At 52.3% G+C, this 20,999-nt stretch overlaps 2 protein-coding genes across 3 annotated transcripts; one reads left to right on the top strand and one right to left on the bottom strand.

Annotated features, from left to right (window-relative positions):
- On the top strand, window positions 1–10,815 carry SPATA2 (spermatogenesis associated 2). Of its 2 annotated transcripts, none has more exons than XM_080813710.1 (3): window positions 1–143; window positions 6,059–6,505; window positions 7,422–10,808. In XM_080813710.1, exons 2-3 carry the CDS (start codon window positions 6,170–6,172, stop codon window positions 8,646–8,648), a joined length of 1,563 nt encoding a protein of 520 aa, XP_080669836.1. In that variant the 5' UTR covers window positions 1–143; window positions 6,059–6,169; the 3' UTR covers window positions 8,649–10,808. The 2 variants fall into 2 exon arrangements, 1 of the variants encoding a protein (XP_080669836.1); XR_013967424.1 differs by lacking the exon at window positions 1–143 and having other exon boundaries at window positions 6,077–6,505; window positions 7,422–8,762; window positions 10,439–10,815.
- Window positions 10,816–13,698: 2,883 nt separating this feature from the next.
- On the bottom strand, window positions 13,699–14,271 carry LOC308349258 (interferon lambda-1-like; the record flags this gene model as incomplete). Its single annotated transcript, XM_080813848.1, has 1 exon — window positions 13,699–14,271. One exon carries the CDS (start codon window positions 14,269–14,271, stop codon window positions 13,699–13,701), a length of 573 nt encoding a protein of 190 aa, XP_080669974.1.
- Between the last annotated feature and the right edge of the window lie 6,728 nt (window positions 14,272–20,999).

The raw sequence follows: 20,999 nt of genomic DNA on the forward strand, positions 1-20,999 counted from the left end.
GGGTCACCGCTTGTCCCGGGGTACTGGCCTCGGTCCCCTGCAGCCGGCCGGAGCGACGAGAGCCCAGACGGGCCCGGCTCCGGCGGCGGCCGCGGCTCCCTCTGGATTTATTCGGCCCGGGCGTCCTCGGCGACAGTGCCGGGGTGAGTGCGGGGCGGCCGCGGGCGGAAACGGCGTCCGGCGCTTCCCAGGGCAGAGGGGGCGCCCGACTCGGCGGGGCTTGGCCGACCCGGGGGTGGGGTCCCCTCGCAGCCGGCGGGGGCGACGGGCGGCCCCGCCTTTTCGGCCTCCCGAGGGCCCAGCTTGTCCTCGGGATCCTCACTCCGCCGAGGGTTGCCTCGCAGACTCCTGGGACCGGCCATGGGTGGCTCAGGGCAGCTCAGGAGGAACACCCCCTCTTCGGGGACTAACCAAACGGGAGGCCACCCTGACTCCACCGGGAGGCAGTTACCGCGCAGTGGTCCCCAGCCTAGTCTCTGGCAGCGGATCTGGGTTTGTACTCACTGTGTGACCTTGGACAAGTCATTTCATCTTCTGAGCTTCATTTGCCTAATTAGTTAAATGGAAGTGAATGTGCCTAAGGCTGTGGTGGGGATCAAATGAGATGATGCTTGTGAAGCACGGTCTCTGGCATACAACAGGCGTCCTATAAATGATAGCTGCTGTTAATTCATTCATGCACCCAGAAAGGGCCAGAGTTTGGGACTGGGGTGTTTTTCACAACCGGTATGGCCCTCAGAGGCCGTAGGAATGACCAGGTTGGGAATAGCAGCCGCTAGCTTCTGCCCCTGGAGGCGAAACTGCTTCCTTTAGAGCCCCTCTGAGAGGCAGCTGCCAGTAAGGAAGCCCGTTTTCAGCACCACTGAGGTTATATTCAGAGGTTTGCAAGGCCTCTGAATTTCTCTGGAATCTGATTGGGGTCTGGAGACCCTCTGATGTTTCACAACCAGTGCAGCATGCCTTAGATGTATGTGTCTCAAGAGCCTCGGATTTGGAATGAGTGCAGAGGAGTTAGGAGGAGGGTTAGGAGGTGGAGGGGTTGAACTGCTTGCTCTCCTCTCGGTGCTCTTTGCAGGCTGAGGGAACTCAAGAGCTGGCTGAAGCTAGACCAGAGATCTGTAAACCCGTGGACTGGGGCAATGCTGGGACCAAAATAGCTTTTGGCTGTGCAGGGAGGGGGCGCCTTCAAATGCTGCTTGGGGAGCGTTTCTGCTTGAATGGGCCAGTTGAGGTAAAGCCAAGCTAATGCTTTGCTACCCCCAGATCATTTCAGTTCCTTTCAGTGAGGTTTTAAACAGATACAGCTTTCCTTTGAGATGCTTAAAAAATAATCTTTAGAAAGATAAAAATCCTTAAAAAGCCGCCACTTCTCTGACTGTATATGTAATATTTCTCTTCATCGACTTGTTTTTCAAAGGGAGTCCAGATTGTGGGTGCAGGAAGTGCTGACCAGGCCTGTTGGCTTTAGGCACCCGCCTGACGCTGTTAGGGATGTTCACAGTGCCATTTCCTCCCCCCACCAGACTGGCACGTCATGGTGTTCCAATCCTTGGGTTGCTTGGAGAAATTAACGGCTTCTGTCATTGCGCTGTCTAGTCTCTTGTAACCACGCTGTTTTTGCAGAGAGTGTGGTTTTTTGTTGTTCTCGCAGAGTGCTGGGAATAAATTGCTGGCTCTGTGCTCAGAAAAGACACCAGCTATGACCAGCCACAATGCAGCCTGTTTTCTCAGAAAATGTATTCAGGAGGGATGATGTCAGCTGCCTCACCACTGGCCGGTTTCTGGCCAGCCTCTTCCCTTGGCCCTTGAGCTTACATCATAAAGAGATTTGTGGCTCTTCCAGCCCCATTCTGTGTGGGAAGATGTGAATTTTGCTACTATAGGAATTTTTAGAACTTAACTCTGCTCGTCCTGCCATAGGGTGTTCTAACTTAGCCTAGCCCTTTCAAGTAGAGCTGTCCAGCAGGTGCCGCAGGGCGGATTTGCCTAGAAGCGGCCTAGCTCAGAGCTTGAGTCAAGGATTTGGCATTGGACTTAGGTTCGGACCTCAGATCCACTTCTTCCTTCCCGGTAACTCAGGACAAATGATTTGGCCTCGCTGAGCCTCGGTTTCCTCTTTAACCTTGGGGCCGTCCTGTGGGTTTCATTGATTTTCATCAGGCCCTTAGTGGAGGGCCCACACTTATGAATCCCTTGGTGAATGGGAGAGTGTAGTAATAAATGAGTGAGATAGACGCAGGGGAAAAACCCAGGCCTCAGGGCCTACCAGATTCAAACTCCAGCTCTGACCCTTGGAAGCTCCACTGTGCAGGTGGTTTCATCGCCGAACCTTGGTTTCCTTCTAACGTCATGAGGGTTAAGTGGGATGATGCAGTTAAAGCCGAAGGCCCTGTGTCTAGCTCGTAGTAGGACCTCAGTGATTATTCGTTCCCTTCTCTTTCCTTACTTACCTCAGCATTCATTTCCTTTCACCTGTTTCCTCACCTGCCTGTGTTGGTTCAGGGTTCATCATAGATTGGTTTCCTTTCCTTGACTTTAGGATTTGGAACACCAGTGGGCTATTCAGTTCCTTTTTCCTTGTTTATTGTGTGCTAACAACAAACAAGGGTGTGGACTGTGGTGTGATTATAGAGCAGCAGACACTGAGCTTGAGGGTGGCTGACTTTGTTAAAAAAAAAAAAAAATCCACCTCTATAGGCTCAAAGCTTACTTCCCTGGAGAAAAACCACAGCAGTATTTAGGAGGCTTGATGTCCCTCTGTTTAAATTCTTATCAGATGAACCAAAAAATAGTCCCTGGGACCAGAGGCAGGACAGAAGTTTCTCTTAGATGAATAAAAAATGGTAAATACATATGCGTTTTCTTTTCTTTCTTTTTTTTTTTTTTTTAAGATTTTACTTATTTATTTGAGAGAGAGAGAATGAGAGCATGAGAGGGGAGAAGGTCAGAGGGAAAAGCAGACTTTCTGTGGAGCTGGGAACCTGATGTGGGACTCAATCCTGAGACTCGATCCTGGGACTCCAGGATCATGACCTGAGCCGAAGGCAGTGGCTTAACCAACTGAGCCACCCAGGCGCCCCCATATGCATTTTTAATGGCAAGAACAGTGATGTCTTTTCTCGGGTTGCAATACATACTTTGATAATAAGCTCTTTCGATTAGAATTGAGGGCAGGGCTGTGACTTCCCAACTGCTGCCCCCTACCCACCCCATATCCTCCCACTGCACCCATCCTAGAGCCTGGCACAGGATAGGTGCTGTATAAATACTTGTTGAACTCGGGAATCATAGGGTATGGGGAAGGAACACAGTGCCGCAGAGGGCAGGCTTGGAATCTTCGGTTCACTTACCCTGGCTCCTTACAGCATGTCATGTCATGGAGCCTCTGTTCCTTGTCTCTCCAGCTGATCTCAGGATTCTTGGGAGAGCTCAATGAGAAACTGAAGGAGTGGCATCTTGAATCGATCATTCATTTCGCCTGTTTTATCAGACACCTACTGTGTGCCAGGCTGTGTGTTAGGCACCATGGTGAACAAAACAAAAAAGATATGGTCCTTGCCTTTGTGGAACTTACTGGGTAATGAGGGGTACAAAGAGAAAGGAAGTTAGTAAATGAATAAATAAAGTTGGTAATTTCAGGTGGTGATTATCCCACAATAATGGGATAACAAGGGACCGGGAAGCAGGGAGTTACTGAGCTGGGGTTGCCACTGAGGCCCCTGTGGGGTGACATTTGAACTAAGGCCCGAGTAACAAGAGTAAGCCAGCTATGGGAAGGATCAGAGGAAGAACATGCAAAAGGAACAACATGGGCAAAGGTCCTGAGACAGGAATGAGCTTGGTGGGTTTGAGGAACAGACAGAAAGGTCCCTGTGGGTGGAACTTAGAGGGAAAGGGAAGACGGCTGTGGGAGGGGCGCAGGGGTAGACCATGTGAAGCCTTTGACCTTGGTCAGGAGGTAGAATTTTATCCTAATGGATTTATGTTTGCCTCCTGTGCTCCTTAAGTGTATTTGTCCCTGAAGCATTGGGCTCCCTTGGCAGGGCGGTGGGTGGGAGAAGGTGGCCTCTCTGTCCCCAGTTCTCCCGCACAGCTCACCCTCGCCTCATAGTTAAGATCTTCAGAAGTCTTCCCAAAGGAGAAGCCAGGCGAGCGGCTCGAGATGTGGATGACTTTATGGACCTCATGATTGCTGCCAGGTTCGTAGGCCATTAGCACTTCCTGAGCTGAGGCCAGATCTGCTGACGGCCTGCACAGGGCTGTCCCGTCCTTCTCAGTCCTGTGCTGTCTCCACAGCCGGCAAGAGCCTCCTGCACTTAGACAGGTGCTTATAAACCACAGACCCTTGGCTCTGTGCTTGGGTTACCGTAACGAGGAATTTAGTCAGGATCCCTGTGCCCGTGGAGCTAGTGGTCAGAACGGATGAGGATGGAAATGCACATCACCTCCTGGGCGGACATATTCGCCTGCTCTGATCTTAGCTTCTTGAGAATGCACGCTGTTGTGGCAGGGGGGCTGGGCTGTCCAGAGAGCTGCAGTAGCCGCTCGTGTGTGTCAAGGGCTTGTCCCGAGCCAGTCCTTTATGAAGAGCTTTATATACTCATGGCACATAACCTTCCACCAAATGTGGACTGTCGGTACTATTATCAACCCCCATTTTCAGAGGGGAAAACTGAGGCCCACAGAGGCTGAGTAATTTGCCCAGAGAAGCAGACCCAAGAGTCACACCCAGGCGGTCTGGCTTTGGGATCTGTTGGTGACGCCTGTGCTGCGCTGCCCACCGCCCCCCACCCCCGGCCCTGGCAGCGCCCTCCGTAACCCAGATTTGCTCCCAGCCTCCTGGCACCAACCCTGTTACTTGCTCTGTGCATGTTCTACTCACCAGCGGCCAAGCAGACAGCGAGAGTGTGTAAATCTGGTGTAGGCCGGCTCAGAATGTTCTGTCCTCTTCCAGTGGGACTATAAACCTCTCTAAAGGTGTAGGGGGGGCCACTGGGATGGCTCAGTCGTTAAATGTCTGCCTTTGGCTCAGGTCATGATCCCAGGGTCCTGGAATCGAGCCCCGATGCGGGCTCCCTGGTCTGTGGGAAGCCTGCTTTTCCCTCTCCCACTCCCCCTGCTTGTGTTGCTTCTTTCGCTGTGTCTCTCTCTGTCAAAAAAATAAATACAATCTTTCAAATAAATAAATAAATGAAGGTGTGGGGGTATGCAGGCTGTCAAAGGCCAGTGAGACGATCCCTGGTAGGACAGCCCTCTCCCCCTTCTTTTGAGCTCTTCAGGCGCTTCCCATGCGTCTTTGAATAAAATGTACCATTGGGGCATGGGATCCTGTCCTGATGGTGCCTGCAGCCTCATCTCTGGGCACCCCCTTCCCTTGCCCTCGCTGCTTCAGCTGCACTGGCCTGCCTTCTGCTCAAAGGCCAAGCTCCTTCCTGCCTCAGGAAAGCAGGGCGTGGCGGTCAAGGGCTAGACTTCAGAGCCGGGCCGCCAGGGCTCAGCTCTGCCTCTTCGTGGTTCCAGATCTTTGGGCACTTTCTTAATATTTCTTTGTCTTAATTTTCACATCTGTTAAATGGGGATCTTGCCTCCTAGGGTCGTTTAAGACAACAAAATGCGTTCGTGTGCATAAGTGTCTGGCGCACAGTAGGCGCCGACGGTGTTCGCTCGGGGGCCTTTCTCCCTGGCAGTGCTGCTGCTGTTATGGTCTCCGCCCACCTTTCTGCCCAGCGAACCCCTCATTGTTCAGGTCTGACCACCACTGCCTGGGCTGGGGGTGGGGGCCTTTCTAAAACTCCTCCTCCCTGCAAAACCAGGTTCGAACTGTACTCTTCATTCATGAGTTCAGCAAAGTCAGGGACCTGTTTGTTTCCACGACAACTTGGCACATAGTCCGTGTCCGGTAAATGTGGTGAATGAATGAATGAGCAGAAAGGGGCCTAGGGCTGGTAATGCCCAGGGTAGCTCAAGCCAGTTCTGCCTCTCGTTTTGTCTCAGCAGCCACGCTCGGGCACGTGGACCATTTCGAGGAATGACGTGCTTCTTGTTCTTCCCCTTCCAGAGCGCGCCCCTAGTGCGGGTGGGCAACATGTCAGTGCTTTTAGCCATGGCCTTGCCTCGAACCCAGAAACCATGGAGGAGATAAGGTAGCCCCTCCCCGTCTCTGGATCAGATGGGGAAGCCCAGTTCAATGGATACGAAATATAAGGATGACTTATTTCGGAAGTACGTGCAGTTCCATGAGGGCAGAGTGGACACCACCCCCAGCAAGCAGCGGCCTGGCAGTGATGAGTACCTTCGAGTGGCAGCCTCGGCCCTGCTCAGCCTGCACAAGGTGGATCCCTTCTATCGATTCCGGCTGATCCAGTTCTATGAGGTGGTGGAGAGCTCCCTGCGCTCGCTCAGCTCCTCCAGCCTGCGGGCTTTGCACTGCGCCTTCAGCGTGCTGGAAACAGTGGGCGTCAACCTCTTCCTCTACCCGTGGAAGAAGGAATTCAGAAGCATCAAGGTAAGGTCTAGGGAAGGGCCATCCGCACTGGTCTGCCTTCTTCCCCTCCCAGCCCCACTTGAGAGGGCTTGTGCCAATTACCGCCTCCTCTGCCCACAGACTCTCCTGCTTCCCCACTGCCTTTGCCGTAACAACTAGAAATACTCCCCCCTACACCACCCCCCCCGCTGGGTCTGACCAGTGTCATCTCTTTACTGGGTCCCTGCCCCTGGCGGCTCCCACGTGAAGCTGTGAGGTTGGAAAGGTGGCAGCACCCTAGTGATACAGGGCCTTGAAGCCCAGGGCAAAGGGCTTAAATTGACCCTAAGCAGGCTGGGAAGCAGGGCAGGCCAGGATCAGGTTTCCATTTGCAAAGCATCCTTCTGGCTGTTGGATAGGAAATAGACTAGTGGGGCGGCAAGAACAGGAGGCCGCCATGGACGTTGGGGTACCCTGAGAGCCGGTTTGGACTGGGTGATAACAGACAGGAGGCTGGAGGATGGATTTAAGAGAGAAAGAGAACTTGGAATCATTCCGAAGCCAGGTGATGGCTCAGGAGAGTTTCCACAAAGCCAGACTATTCTTCAGAACTTGCAGACATGCCCGAAAGGAATATTCTACTCACTCACTGGGTGTTCTGCCTCTACTCTCATACCTTCTCTTCATGCCCATTTGCCCTGATCCCGCCTCATCTGGAGCAGAGCCGTTGAGCCCCGTATGGGAAGCCGGCGGCTTTGTACCCTCCGCTCGAGGCAGGAGTGCCATGCGGTCTCCTGCGCCCCATGCGCTGAGCCAGCCTCGGCTGCTGAGATCCTTCCTCCCCGCTGCTCCCCTGTGCTCCCAGAGGCTCCGCCTTGGGCATGCCGGGCTCTGGAACCGACTCCGCGTGTCTCAGAGAGCAAACCGTGCCTCTCATTTTCTATCCCCTTCTCCTTAGACCTACACGGGCCCCTTCGTTTATTATGTCAAGTCGTCATTACTGGAAGAGGACATCCGAGCCATCCTGCATTACATGGGCTACGTGCCTGAGTTAGGGACTGCGTACAGACTCAAGGAGCTCGTGGAGACCCTCCAGGTGAAGATGGTCTCCTTTGAGCTCTTCCTGGCCAAGGTGGAGTGTGAGCAGATGCTGGAAATCCACTCACAAGTCAAGGACAAGGGCTACTCCGAGCTGGACGTGGTGAATGAGCGCAAAAGCAGCACGGAGGATGTGCGGGGCTGCTCGGAGGCCCTGCGGCGGCGGGCCGAGGGCCGGGAGCACCTGACAGCCTCCATGGCCCGTGTGGCGCTGCAGAAGTCGGCCAGCGAGCGGGCGGCCAAGGACTACTACAAGCCGAGGGTGACCAAGCCCTCGAGGTCAGTAGATGCCTACGACAGCTACTGGGAGAGCCGGAAGCCACCCCTGAAGGCCTCACTGAGCCTGCGGAAGGAGCCCGCGGCGCCAGACGTGGGGGACGACCTCAAGGATGAGATCATTCGCCCGTCTGCCTCGCTGCTGACCATGTCCAGCTCCCCCCACGGTAGCCCGGATGACCTGCCGTCCCCCTCCCCCAGCAATGGCCTCGGCCTGCTGCGTGGCACATACTTCTCCGCTCAGGACGACGTGGATCTGTACACAGACTCGGAGCCCAGGGCCGCATACCGGAGGCAGGACGCCCTGCGGCCGGACGTGTGGCTGGTCCGAAACGATGCCCATCCCGTCTACCACAAGCGCTCACCCCCCGCCAAAGAGTCCTCCCTGTCCAAGTGCCAAAACTGCGGGCTGTCCTGCAACTCCTCCCTCTGCCAGCGCTGCGACAGTCTGCTCGCCGGTCCCCCAGCCTCCAAGCCTGGCGCCTTCTCTGGCAAGCCCTCCGCCCACGACAGCCTGGCCCACGGGTCGTCTCTGCGGGAGAAGTACGCTGGCCAGACCCAGGGCCTCGAGCGGCTGCCGCACCTCCACCCAAAACCCAAGACCCCCACCACAGCCACCTCCCGCTGTGGCTTCTGCAACCGCCCGGGTGCCACTAACACCTGCACCCAGTGTTCGAAAGTCTCCTGCGACGGCTGTCTCAGCGCCTACCATTACGACCCCTGCTGCAAAAAGAATGAGCTGCACAAGTTCATGCCCAACAACCAGCTGAACTACAAGTCCACCCAGCTCTCCCATCTCGTGTACAGATAGACTGGACCTTGCACCCCCTGCTCCAAGGGCTACGCCACTGACTTTCCGGTTCCTCGCTCCGGGGAAGAAGTGTTAGTGTGTTGATCTCAGAAGCAGAGACCTGCATCTGACCATGTAGGTGTCAGGGGATCGTGGGCTTGGCTGCACCATGTGGGTGTTCACTGGGTGGCCCAGATATTTCATCTGATGGCTGCTTTGTCGCCTGACAAGGGAGAGGGTGGCACTTCCGTTCAGATTCATTTTTGCTAATCTCTCCACTCCCTGTTGCGTTGTTCGTTTTGTTTCCGGAGAGGATTTCTAACTCCGAGACTCTTGTCAACACCCCCTACCCCCCCGCCCCTGCCAAACACCACCACCACTCCAAAGCCAACTTGGACTGGGAAGGGCCCTCCAGGTCACCTCCAAATGCCCACCTGGAGCGCCGAGCTAGAGGCCTGTTGGCTTGTGAAATGAGCCCTCCTGCCACACTGGGCCTCTTCCCATGGCTCATCCTTTGGCTGCCCCCTTCCCAAACACAAGGATCCCCACCTGGACTCCCCCCACCCCTCTGACTTCTGCCTGTCCAAGTCTCCAGGGTGGACGGAGTCCAGTTGTCCCTGAATGGCATCCTGTTGCCACCGCAGCTCCGTTCGGCCCGTGTGTCCGAGCGCTTTGCTCCAGCACATCCAGGTGTGGGCCTTCCATGGCAGGATGGACTGTTCCCCCTTTCTGTTGTTTGCACATGCCCCTCTCACTGTACTGTAAATAGATATTTTTGAGATTTATTTTTAAATAAATATTCAACTTGCCGTGTGTTTCAAAGTGGTTAAAACATGAATTATGTAGCTATTTATACAAACGGCCTGGGTTCTTCAGTCTTCCAAGGGAGGGTCTTGTGCCCTTCCGTGTTGTACCCTACACACACCACAGCCCAAGGGTAGAGCGGAGAGTGTGGGGGCAGAGACAGACGATGTCCCGGAGTCGGTGGAGAGCCACTGTCTTCCCTACAATAAATCTCTATATACCTACCTCCAGTGTACACTTAGGGGGCTAGCGTGGGCTGGGGGGGGGGCGCGGTCTGTGCACCTGTGGACCGCGATAACCTAGTGACCTTCAGGACCCTCACCCTGCAGATCGACAGCCTGGTCTTTGTCTCTTGCTGCATGTGAACCTCGCACTCCAAACCTCTGGAGTCTTGTTTCAGAAGGAAAATCCTGTGGGATTCCCCCTCCCCTCCATCTCAGCCCTCTTCGCCTGTTTCCGGGACTCTGCGACATCAGTGATCTTTTTTGCACTAAAAGTGGGCCCGAGTCAGCGTGTGCCCATCACACGGACGTTTCCTGAGACACTCAGCTGAGCCTCAGCACTTCCAAACCTGAAGGCCCCTTAAACTCTGAGTGACTGGCCCCTGGATCTTCCTTTTGGGGTGCAGAGCAGGAGTGGGGCAAGAATTTGAAAATAAAACCACTTCCTTGTGAACTACTATATTTTAGCCATAAGTGTTTGTGATGTACAGAATATTATAGGAATTTACATGCAGTGGGTTTTCTGGTAGTAGAAGGAGGTATTCAGCTCTTGAACAAATTTAAATCTGGCTGAATCCTGAGGTCACTGTGAATTTGCTGATGTTCTTCCAACTCGGTCGAGTGATTTTAAGGTTTTCCAAATCTTCTATGGCTCTTTTTTATATATCTGGTAGAGCACATGTAGATACTCAATGTGTATATACAGCTGAATTTCAACCCCTTTATTACTAAGACCAGCCCACTCTGGGGTCATCATCTTTGATGTTCTTCCTTTCCACATTTCAGAAGTGTCGATGCCTGTTTTACTCCTGAGAGCACTAGTTTGCTAGTTTTCCGTTCCCAGATTGCTCCAGCCTACGGGAACTCTACCAACCGTGATGCCAGGTCACTTGTGCCCCCAGTGGGCAGAAGCAGGAGTGCCCACCTCATCCTGGGAGAGAAGGTTTGGCACACACGTCATCACGGAGATGCTGTGTTCACAGACTGGAACAGAAAACACTCTGCCCCTGTCCTTGGTGTGTACCTTATTGTATGAGGTTGCTGTGATTGAGCTGGATAAAATATATGCTAATTTAAAAAGGCAGATGTTTTACATTTGATTTCTACTAAGAATTGAAATGTTGAGAGATGATTTAAAAAATAATAAAGTGTCTTCCATTATTAAACCAAGCGTTTGGGGTTTTATGTCCCTCCCTCCCTGCTGCTTTTGAAGTTTGGGTGGCCTGGATTTTTTGGTTTGTTTTGCTCAAACCGCATTCTTCAATAACAGGACTCACATTTTCTCCTCCACAGAACTGAGACGTGACAACAGCCGGCATTCGGCATTCATGAGCTCACACCGTGAGCCGGGTTATACTGGGACTTTACGTGCATGATCCCATATAACAGTGTTCAGCTCTCCTGTCAGCTAGGTCGTATTACGATCCCCGCCTGTAAGGTGTGCAGAAAATGAGGTGTGCAGAGCTCAGCCGTGTTTCTTTCTTTCTTTTTTTTTAAAGATTTTATTTATTTATTTGACAGACAGAGATCACAGGTAGGCAGAGAGGCAGGCAGAGAGAGAGGAGGAAGCAGGCTCTCTGCTGAGCGGAGAGCTCAATGTGGGGCTTGATCCCAGGATCCTGGAATCATGACCCAAGCTAAAGGCAGAGGCTTTAACCCACTGAGCCACCCAGGCGCCCCTCAGCTGTGTTTCTTGGGACTGGGACCGCAGACACCAGGAGAAACGATTGCTGGTGGTAACACTGGAGGACATAATGACAAAAATTAATTACATCTTTAATTCTTTTGGTCCATTTAAATGCCGAGGAGGAAGTCCGTTCACTGCTAGCTTGTCTTGACCAAAGAGGAAGGGGGTATCGGGCATGGGCAGACTCTGAGCCGGATGTTCGGTTGCCTTCTGTCTGGAGCAGGCCATACTGCTTTCCATCTGCAGCCATGGTAGATCACTTCAAAAATCAGTTTAGGGGTTTTTTAAAAGGAAGGTTGACTTGAAAACGAGATGTATGGCAAAAACCGTGAGGGTGGTGTAAGAGCAGCTGTGGTTTGGGACATCCAGGCTCTCGGTAGCAGCAGAGTCTTTGCAGTACTGACCACCGCTGGGTTGGCCCCGACAGGGCACCTCAGCTGTCAGGGAGAGAAGAAGCAGGTTTCTCCATTTCACGCATTGGCAAACAAATCATCCAGGCCTCGGGCCAGACCAAGGCCCAGGGAAGCGTTGGGGTTGGTGTTAGCTACGGCCTAGGAAATGGCACTGCTGGGCATGGCCGCTTCCTGGAGACACACACCCGGCCCCGGGAGAGCAGAGGAAGCCAGACACTCACTCCCGCATCCAAAGCAGAGCGGTGACTTCAGAGCAGATCGCTTCATCCGGGGATGTAAATGACAAGCATATTTAACATCATCAGGCCCACCAGCTGTCCGTTAGCTCTGCTGCCAGCTCCCAGCACCCATCTGTGGCACCCCCCATGCCTCATTACCAGTCTCAGAGGGATAAGGACGGTGGCAGATGGTCTGAACTGAACCCCACTCTCCTCTCACCCTTTCTCCCTTGGTAATGGAAGCCCTGATTTTTGAGGCCCGTGGCCATCCAGAATGAAGACTGCCTATCACAGCCTCTCCCGTAGCGGGGCATGGTTAGATGCCTGTGTCTGGTCGCTGGGACCGAGAAGTGGTTTGTGTGGCTTCCTAGACATGTCTTTCAAAGGATCTTGTCCTTCTTCCCACCCTGCTCCTCCTTCCTGGCTGGAACGGCTGTGTTGGCTGGAGAGGAGCAGCCATGTGAGACTGAGGCAGAAGCCAAGTGGAGAAGAGGGGGGGGGCAGCAGTTGGAAGGGGCCTGGTCCCTGATGCTTAGGAAGCCGCCGTCCTACCCAGCCTGCCCTGCCTACCTCCAGAGTCTTTATGTAAGAGAGGAATGAACTATTAACCTTGCTTAAACCACATTCCCTCCCCGCCATTTCCTCACTGAAGAAACCTTTTTATTTACAAATTTCATGTACGTTGAACCCAGATTCAATAACTCGGCAGTTACGAAGTTGCAGCCGACCTGGTCTTTCTTTCTTTCTTCTTTTTTTTTTTTTAAAGATTTTATTTATTTATTTGACAGACAGAGATCACAGGTAGGCAGAGAGACAGGCAGAGAGAGAGGAGGAAGCAGGCTCCCTGTGGAGCAGAGAGCCTGATGCGGGACTTGATCCCAGAACCCTGAGATCATGACCTGAGCTGAAGGCAGAGGCTTTAACCCACTGAGCCACCCAGGCGCCCTTCTTTCTATCTGTCCATCCACTTCCCTCCTAAATTTCTTTGAAGCAAATTCCAGATAGCTATTTCATTTGTGAATATTTCAGTATGTGTATCTAAAAGACAAGGACTTTGATTTATTTTTTAAAAGTTTTATTTATTTAAGCAATCTCGACATCCAACGCAGGGCTTGAACTCACGACCCCGATCAAGAATCACCATGCTCTTCTGACAGCCAGCCAGGCTCCCCAAGACAAGGACTTTCAGTGCACCGTATCATTATCGCACCTAAGTGTTTAGAATTCTTTAATGGTGGTATGCAGTCAGTGTTCTGAAATCCAGTTGTCCTAGAAATCCATGTTGTAAAAACCGTATCAGGGCTCAAATAAGGTCTCCACGGCAATGGTGGATAGATCTTTAAATCACGTTTACCCTGAAGGCTGTCCTTGTAGAGTGTAGGGACACCATCTTCCTCATTTTTTTTCTCCTTGAGATGTTTTTGTTAAGCTGGATTTCTAGTCCTTCCGAGCCTGCCCGAGCCTGCATTCTGCTGATCGCAGCCGCACTGTTGTTTGACGCGTTCCTCTGTTCTCTCAGTCTCCGGAGTAGTGGCTCTTTATTTTTTCCCCCCATTCCTGTTTATTTGCTGCACGTTGTACAAAAGTAGAAAAATAAACATTTCTTATGGGTATGCACCAGGGCTGCATAAATAAGGGGTTGAGAGGAAATAACTTAAGGCAGGAGTGAGGCTTGGTGCCTAGGAAAGGTCCAGGTCCCAGGCGGGCTGAGCGCGGGGGCCCGGGTTCCTAGACGCACAGGTCTCCGCTGGCAACACATTTCAGGTCCCATGTGAGAAGGCGGAAGAGGTTGAACGTGACGGAGGCCTCGAGGCAGCCCTGGGACTCCTTTGGGGCCTTCTGGAGCCGGTGCAGCCAGTGGTGGAGGCGGCCCCGGGCTCTAGGTCCTGCTGCGGGCAGAGATGGGACACAAGCCTGGAGCTCCGAGTGCACGTGGCGCAGCAGGCGGAGGGGCTGGTCCAGGACGACCCCCAGGGACGAGTCAGCCATGGTCCCCAGGACCTTCAGCGTCAAGGCCAACTCGGCCTCCAAGGCCACGGGGCGCTCCCAGGCTTGCAGCAGTCTCAGGTCCCTGGCCTGAGGGAAGAGGCGAGAGCCGCAGCTCCAGTTCCTCGCGGAGAGCGACTCTTCTAGGGCATCCTTGGCCTTCTTGATGGCTTCCAGCTCCCTCGGTGACAGAGATTGGAACCTGCTCATGAGGCAGCCCCTCCTGGTTGAGGTGGGTTTGGAAGTAGGGACAGGGCCCGCTCCGGTCAAGCCCAGCAGCACGGTCACCAGCACCAGGACCCACGCTGTCGCCATGGCCAGATCTCCACTGCTTTCCCCGCTGCATGGCTCTGCTTTTAGCCAGGCTCCCCGGGCAGCCCCGGCTGATGTAGGCAAAGGGAAAAGGCAAGTGGAAATTGGAATCTCCACTTGCACCGCAAAGGCGTTGTGGGCGGGGCCGGTCCTGACCCAGGTGAGCACGTGGATCTGGGCGGGGCCGCCCAGGTGCAGAGACACGCCCCGCAGGTCCCTTCCCGGGACCTGGCCAGAAGGAAAGAGAAACTGAAATCCACTCATAGAACACCTTGTTTCTGAGAAGTCCCTGTGGCTGCACAGTCTTCGGCTTGGGGCCAACCTTTGGGGGCCTTGGGGAACCCCTTACCGAGGCCGAGGCAAGTGGAGGGATGGGAAAGCGGCTCGAGTGGGGTGGGGGCTGGGAGGCGCGGGTGAGGCCACCTTCGTGGCCGAGGGGACTTTGAGGTGCTGCTGGTTTGCTCTGGTCCCGTTTGTCTGCTTTTGTTTCGCGTGCTTTGGGCATCACGTCTAATAAATACTTGCCAAATCCTGTGTCAGGCATTACCCCCTATGTTTTCGCTAGGACTTCTATAGTTTTAGGTCTTATATTTAGGCCTTTAGTCCTTTTTTTTTTTTTTTTTTTAATTCTCTTTCTTTGGTCATTTATTTATTTAATTTTTTAAAAAAAGATTTTATTTATTTATTTGACAGAGAGAGAGATCACAAGTAGGCAGAGAAGCAGGCAGAGAGGAAGAAGCAGGCTCCCTGCTGAGCAGAGAACCCAATATGGGGCTCAATCCCAGGACCCTAGGATCATGACCCCAGCGAAGGCAGAGGCTTTAGCCCACTGAGCCACCCAGGTGCCCTCTTTAGTCCAATTTTGAGTTAAGTTTTATATACTGCATAAGGTAAGGGTCTAACTTCAGTTTCTTGTGTTTGGATATTCTGTTTCCCAACCACTGTCTGTTGAGGCTGTCCAAACCCTATTCTGTGTTCTGCTGAAGCTCATTTGACTGTATACGTGAGGGTTTACGTCTGACTCTATTCTGTTCCACTGGTCTATACATCTACCTTTATGCCAGTCTGAATTTTGATGACTGTAGCTTTGTGTATAACATGGTCTGAAATCAGGAAGTGTGAGGAGTCAAACATTGTCTTTCTAAAGATCGTTTCAACTATTCAGGGGCCTTTGAGATCCGATATAAATGTTAGGACTGTTTTTTTTTTTTTTCCTACTTCTGTAAAATTGCCATTGGGATTTTGATAGGGATTGCATTGAGTCAGCAGATTGCTTTGGGTTGAATTGACATTTTTTTTTTAAGATTTTATTTATTTATTTGACAGAGAAAGATCACAAGTAGGCAGAGAGGCAGGCAGAGAGAGAGGGGGAAGCAGGCTCCCCACTGAGCAGAGAGCCCGATGTGGGGCTCGATCCCAGGACCCTGAGATCATGACCTGAGCCGAAGGCAGAGGCTTTAACCCACTGAGCCACCCAGGCACCCCTGAATGGACATTGTTACAGTATTAAGTCTTCCAACCCATGAACACAAGATGTCTTTGCCTTTATTTGTGTCTTCTTTAATTTCTTCCAGTAATGTTTTCAGTGTACAAGTCTTTCGCTTCCTTGGTTTATTTCCAAGTATTTTATTCTTGTTGATGCTATTGTGAGTGGAATTGTTTTCATAATTTCCTTTTCAAATTGCTCATCTTTTGTGTTTGGATAAATAGCAACTGATTTTTTATGTGTTAATTTTGTATCCTTCAACTTGGTTGATTTCATTTATTAGTTCTAACAGGGTTTTGTGTGTGTTTGTGTGTGTGTGTGTGTGTGTGTGTGAAATCGTTAGGATTTTCTACATATAAGATCATGTTATCTGAGAACAGATACAATTTTACTTCTTTCTTTCCAGTTTGGATGCCTTTTGTTTCCTTTTCTTGCCTAATTGCTCTGGCTGAGACTTCTAATACTGTGTTGAATTCAAGTAGCAAGAGTGGGTATCCTTGCTTTGTTCCTGATCTTGGAGGAGAAGCTTCCAGTCTCTCACCAGTGAGTAGGATGTTTGCTGTGGCTCGTATATTTTCATATGGGCCTTTATTATGTTGAGGTAATTTCTTTCTGTGCCCAGTATGTTGAGTGTTTTTATCAAAAAAGTGTGCTGGGGCACCTGGGTGGCTCAGTGGGTTAAAGCCTCTGCCTTCAGCTCAGGTCATGATCTCAGGGTCCTGGGATCGAGCCCCACATCGGGCTCTCTGCTCAGTGGGGAGCCTGCTTCCCCCACTCTCTCTGCCTGCCTCTCTGCCTACTTGTGATCTCTCTTTGTCAAATAAAAAAATAAAATAAAATTTTAAAATTTTAAAATTTGAAAGTGTGTTGAATTTTGTTAAACTTTTTTTCTGCATCCGTTGAGGGCAACCCTGTGGTTTTTGTCCTTCATTCTGTCCGTGTGGTACATCACATGGTAGTTGCCTTTTGAGGCTTGCTCAGACTTGGGTTTGATTTTGGGGGAATGAGAATACGTCATAGATGTTGAGTTCCTTCGTCAGGAGGCACGTGACGTTGCATTCTCTGCCTTTGGGGTAGTTAACAGCCATTAGAACTGTTGTTTGGGGCTTCGATCGGTCATTTCATTGGAAGTTGCAAAATGTAGATATTCCAATTCTAGTATTCCTTTGGCAACCAGAATACTTCTATAAAAAGAAACTTCTTTGTGGTGGTATGACTCTCCACATATGGTAAAATTGTATAGAACTAAACACACACACACACCCTGTCACACAGTACATGTAAAACAGATACAGTTTGAACAAGGTCTGTGGCTTGTACCAATGTCAGTTTCCTGGTTGAGATATTGTTCTATATTTGTGCAAGACGTTACTACTGGGTGTAGGGTACATGGGACCTTTTTGCATTTTTTTCGACTTCCTATAAGTTTATAATTATTTTTTTAAAAGAAAAAGAAACTTCCTTTAGCTACTAGTTGATTGTCAGAGATTTAACTGCACTGATGTGATGTTTGTAATTATTTTTTTTAAAAAGAAAAAGAAACTTCCTTTAGCTACTAGTTGACTGTCAGAGATTTAACTGCACTGATGCGTTCGTTCTAGTTGCATCCATCCACCCTTCCTCTCCCTGCCCCACGGAGCACCTTCCATGACTGTGCCATGGCTTATCTGCACTCCTAGTGAGAAACAGTTAGCTTGTTTCCAGTGAGGTGCTACTGCAAATATTCTTACGAGTGTCTCCTGGTGCAAGAGTGTGTAAGAATTTTTCTAGGGCAGGGGTGGGCAGGCTTTTTCTGTAAATGGTTAGGTAGTGAGTATTTTTGGCTTCAGGATCCAAGAGGAAAAAGAAAAGTTATGCAGGTACTTACATAATGAGAGAAAAAAATTTCCATACATTTTTTTTAAAGATTTATTTATTTGAGAGAGAGAGAGAGTGACAGAGATAGGGAGAGAGAGAGAGAGCATGAGTGGGGAGGAGAGGAGAAGAAGGCTCCTTGCTGAGCAGGGACCCCGATGCGGGCTCAATCAGAAGACCCCAGGATCGTGACCTGAGCTGAAGGCGGATGCTTAACCCACGGAGCCCCCCAGGAGCCCCTTCCGTAAATTTTTGATTAAAAAATTCAAAGCTTTATGTATGGGTATTGAAATTTGAATTTCATATAGTTTTCAGGTCATGAAATAGTCCTTTGAATTTTTTTTCTTCAAAAAATGCGGGTTTGGTCCGCACACAGTGGTCCGCTCCAGGGCATGGACCTCGGAGGGAATTCCTGAGTCGAAGGGTGACAGGTGTCTCTAACTCTATGAGGCATTACCAGACACTCTTCAAAGTGATTCTTTCCATCTGGACTCCAACCAGAGGACAGACTTCCTGTCTCCCTACTGCTCTATCCCATCGAAGCTCTCCACTTAGCGCATAGCTCTCGCTGTGGCTTCGTTTGTAATCACATTATGAAACATGAAGGTGACACGCAGAGTGCTCCCGAGCACTGGATAACCGTGCTCCATGAAAGAGAGAAAACAGATACAAACAACAGCAGGTTTTAAGTTACCATCGTCCTTCCATCCAGAGAGAACCAAAGTTAAAACTTAGCACCTGTCCTTCCCGATTTTTTCCTATTTATTCACACGCCATTAACTGTTAGAGGCTAACGCCAGGTATTTTTGTTTTGGAATCTGTTTGTCTCACTTCGTGGATTTGTATCGGTTATTTCTGCTGCACATGACGTATTGGGGTTCATGGAGCCCTCACCTTTGTGTGTCGCCCTCCCCCAGAACTTTCTGGCCTCTAAGGAAAAACTTCCCGGGCTCGCTCCCCTCCACCCTGAGTGCTGCTTCTAGGAGTTGAGAAGAGGGTTGAAGTGTGAACGAAAAGGTACCAGTTTCCGTCTGTGGCAGGTGCCACTTGGGATCTGTTCTCCTTTTACTCTCAGGACACTCTGCTTGGCACAACTCCACCGTCCAGCCTCCCCTGCAGCCGGACGTGGCCTGCGAAGACTCTGCCAGGGTCCCCATCATTCCAGTGCCACCTGTCATCACACTCACAAAGTTTTATTATGTAGAGAAATCTTTCTGTGAACCCAGGTCTCTTCAGAGGTGGAAAGGGAGCCGATGAAGGGAGGCCACGTGTGCCTCACACACCCAGCCCCGACTCCCCGCCTGACCCCGGCACGGTCCGGGCACCTGGTTTGGCAGCCCAGGTACAGGTAGGGTCCCGAGTGTGATATGTTCTCCCCACTTCCTTCTTTGGCTGGGGGTCAGGGGCAGCGGGAACGGGGATGCATTGCAGGGTTGGAGGAACTAAGAGGGTCAGCACGGGCTTCCCTGCCGGAAGGCCCATGCCTGGGAGCAGGACAGGCTGTCCTACCTGCTTTCGCTTTCTATTCCATGTGGGGTTTTTTGTTTTTTGGTTTTTTGATTTTTTTCTTTTTGGTCTGTGCCAGTTACCATAAGCAGCTTTGGATGCCTTTTGGAAGACTGAGGGGGTAAAAATAAGTGGAGGCTCCAGGCTTCCCGCGGAGAACGCCACCGCCTTCCACCAGACTCCTGCGGCTGCGTGGACTGAGAACCTAGAGGAAGGCCCGGCGTGGCCCTGCGTGCGCGGCCTGGCAGGGGCGCACGGGGGCCGATCCGAGATCCCGGGCAGCAGCAGACCAGCGGCCCAGGGAGCCCTGGGGAGGACGCATTCCCAGCCACCTGTGGGGAGCAGCAGCTGTGGGCCGGCTGGCAGCTGGGCCCGTACTAGGCCCTTCCACTTGGCCCCACGTGCTCCTCACTAAGGGGCAGGGGCAGGGGCAGGAATTAGGCCCAGGCGTGCCTGATCCGAAGCCCACCGACAACACATCTGCTGCTGGCCCCGCCGAGTCTGGTCGGTGGTGACACAGCTGAGGCCGGGAGCGTGTGACCCATGCATTTGCAACCCCGGAACACAAACACAGAAACTGCCTCTGACCCAGCAGCATTCATTTTTATTTCTAAATAAGTAGCCAGTGACATGGCTGTTCTCCAGCCGTTTCTGCATTCTTTACAGAGTGCAGTGAGATGAAGCCGGGGCTCGGGCATGGCATCTCCTGGTGTCCCCATCCCCGAGCCACCCGATCGGAAGCCCCATCCAGAAGAGCAGCAAATCATCTCAGGAACCAGGACAAAGCAGCAGCCTGACCTTCCCAAAGGTCCTTAAAACAAAAAAGCAGTACTTAAAGAAATCCTTCATTTTTCCCAAGCAGATCACTCAGAAGAATACAACGAACAGACCAAGCGTGGCGGGGGCTGCATCGGAGACAACGTTCCGGCCTGGGGGGAGCCACGAACCTCGGAGCTCGGCAGCGAGCAAGAAGCCTCCCCCGGCCTGTGGCGGTTCCTGCCGGCAGCGCTGGGGCTTCCAGAAGAGCCTGCCCTGCGGTGCCCACGGCGCGTCCCCTGCGTGGCCCCACTGGCGCCCCGACGGCCGGGCTCGCGTGCGCTGGGCGGCCTGGCAGGCCAGCTCCCCGTGAGGAAGGCCCGGTGTTGGGGGGCGGGTGAAGAAATGGGGAGAGCCAGTGGGATGGCGCGGCCCAGGGGGAACTGGCAAGTCTTCCTTCTTCTGCCAGGTGTCCAGTGGCCACGGGGGTTCGGGACGTGCAGCTTGGCTGGTGAGATAGACGGCAGGAACCGAGATGCAAGGCAGTGTGGCTCCTGACTCTTGCCTATCCCTGGGGGTGTTTCCGTTTACACCAAACTGCCCGGGGCTTTGCACACGGAGCTCCTGGGAGATCGGCTTCTTCGGGCCGTGGGCTACGGCGTGGAGAACGCCTGAGGTGGTTCCCTACACAGCTCAGCCAGCAGCAGAAACAGCTGCGTTCTGCAGAGGGGAGGACCACGGTGCCTTTTCCCTCTCTCCTTGCAGTTAACGTCTGACTTCATGGCCGATCCTTGCTGCTGATTCCTCCCAGCTCGGAGGCGCGCACCTCTGCCATCCAGGACTTGGCTGAGGAGGAGAAGCCGGCCACCAGCCGGCACCACACTCACTCTCTGAACCAGGGCGAAGTGGGGTCCTGGCCGCGGCCACCCCGCTGAGGACTCTGCCAAGTGCACCGGCCCCTGTGGGAAGGTGGAACTGAGACCTCCTGGGGGCGAGTCTCGCTGACAGCGCCTCTGGCGTGGGCTTCAGGAACAGGATCCCCACTCGTTCATCTTTCCACATTTCACTACACACAAAGGAATCCACAGGCAAACCAGGGCTCCCTAGGCTGACTTGGGGTACTCCGGGG

This window comes from Martes martes, assembly GCF_963455335.1.
Source record: "Martes martes genome assembly, chromosome: 9".
Classification (NCBI taxonomy): Eukaryota; Metazoa; Chordata; class Mammalia; order Carnivora; family Mustelidae; genus Martes; species Martes martes.

Bases quoted from the DNA above. Each gene is read 5' to 3' on its own strand.
- SPATA2 (XM_080813710.1), top strand. From the start codon at position 6,170: ATGGGGAAGCCCAGTTCAATGGATACGAAATATAAGGATGACTTATTT. The intron at 6,506-7,421 runs GTAAGGTCTAGG...CCTTCTCCTTAG, and splicing joins AGGAATTCAGAAGCATCAAG to ACCTACACGGGCCCCTTCGT.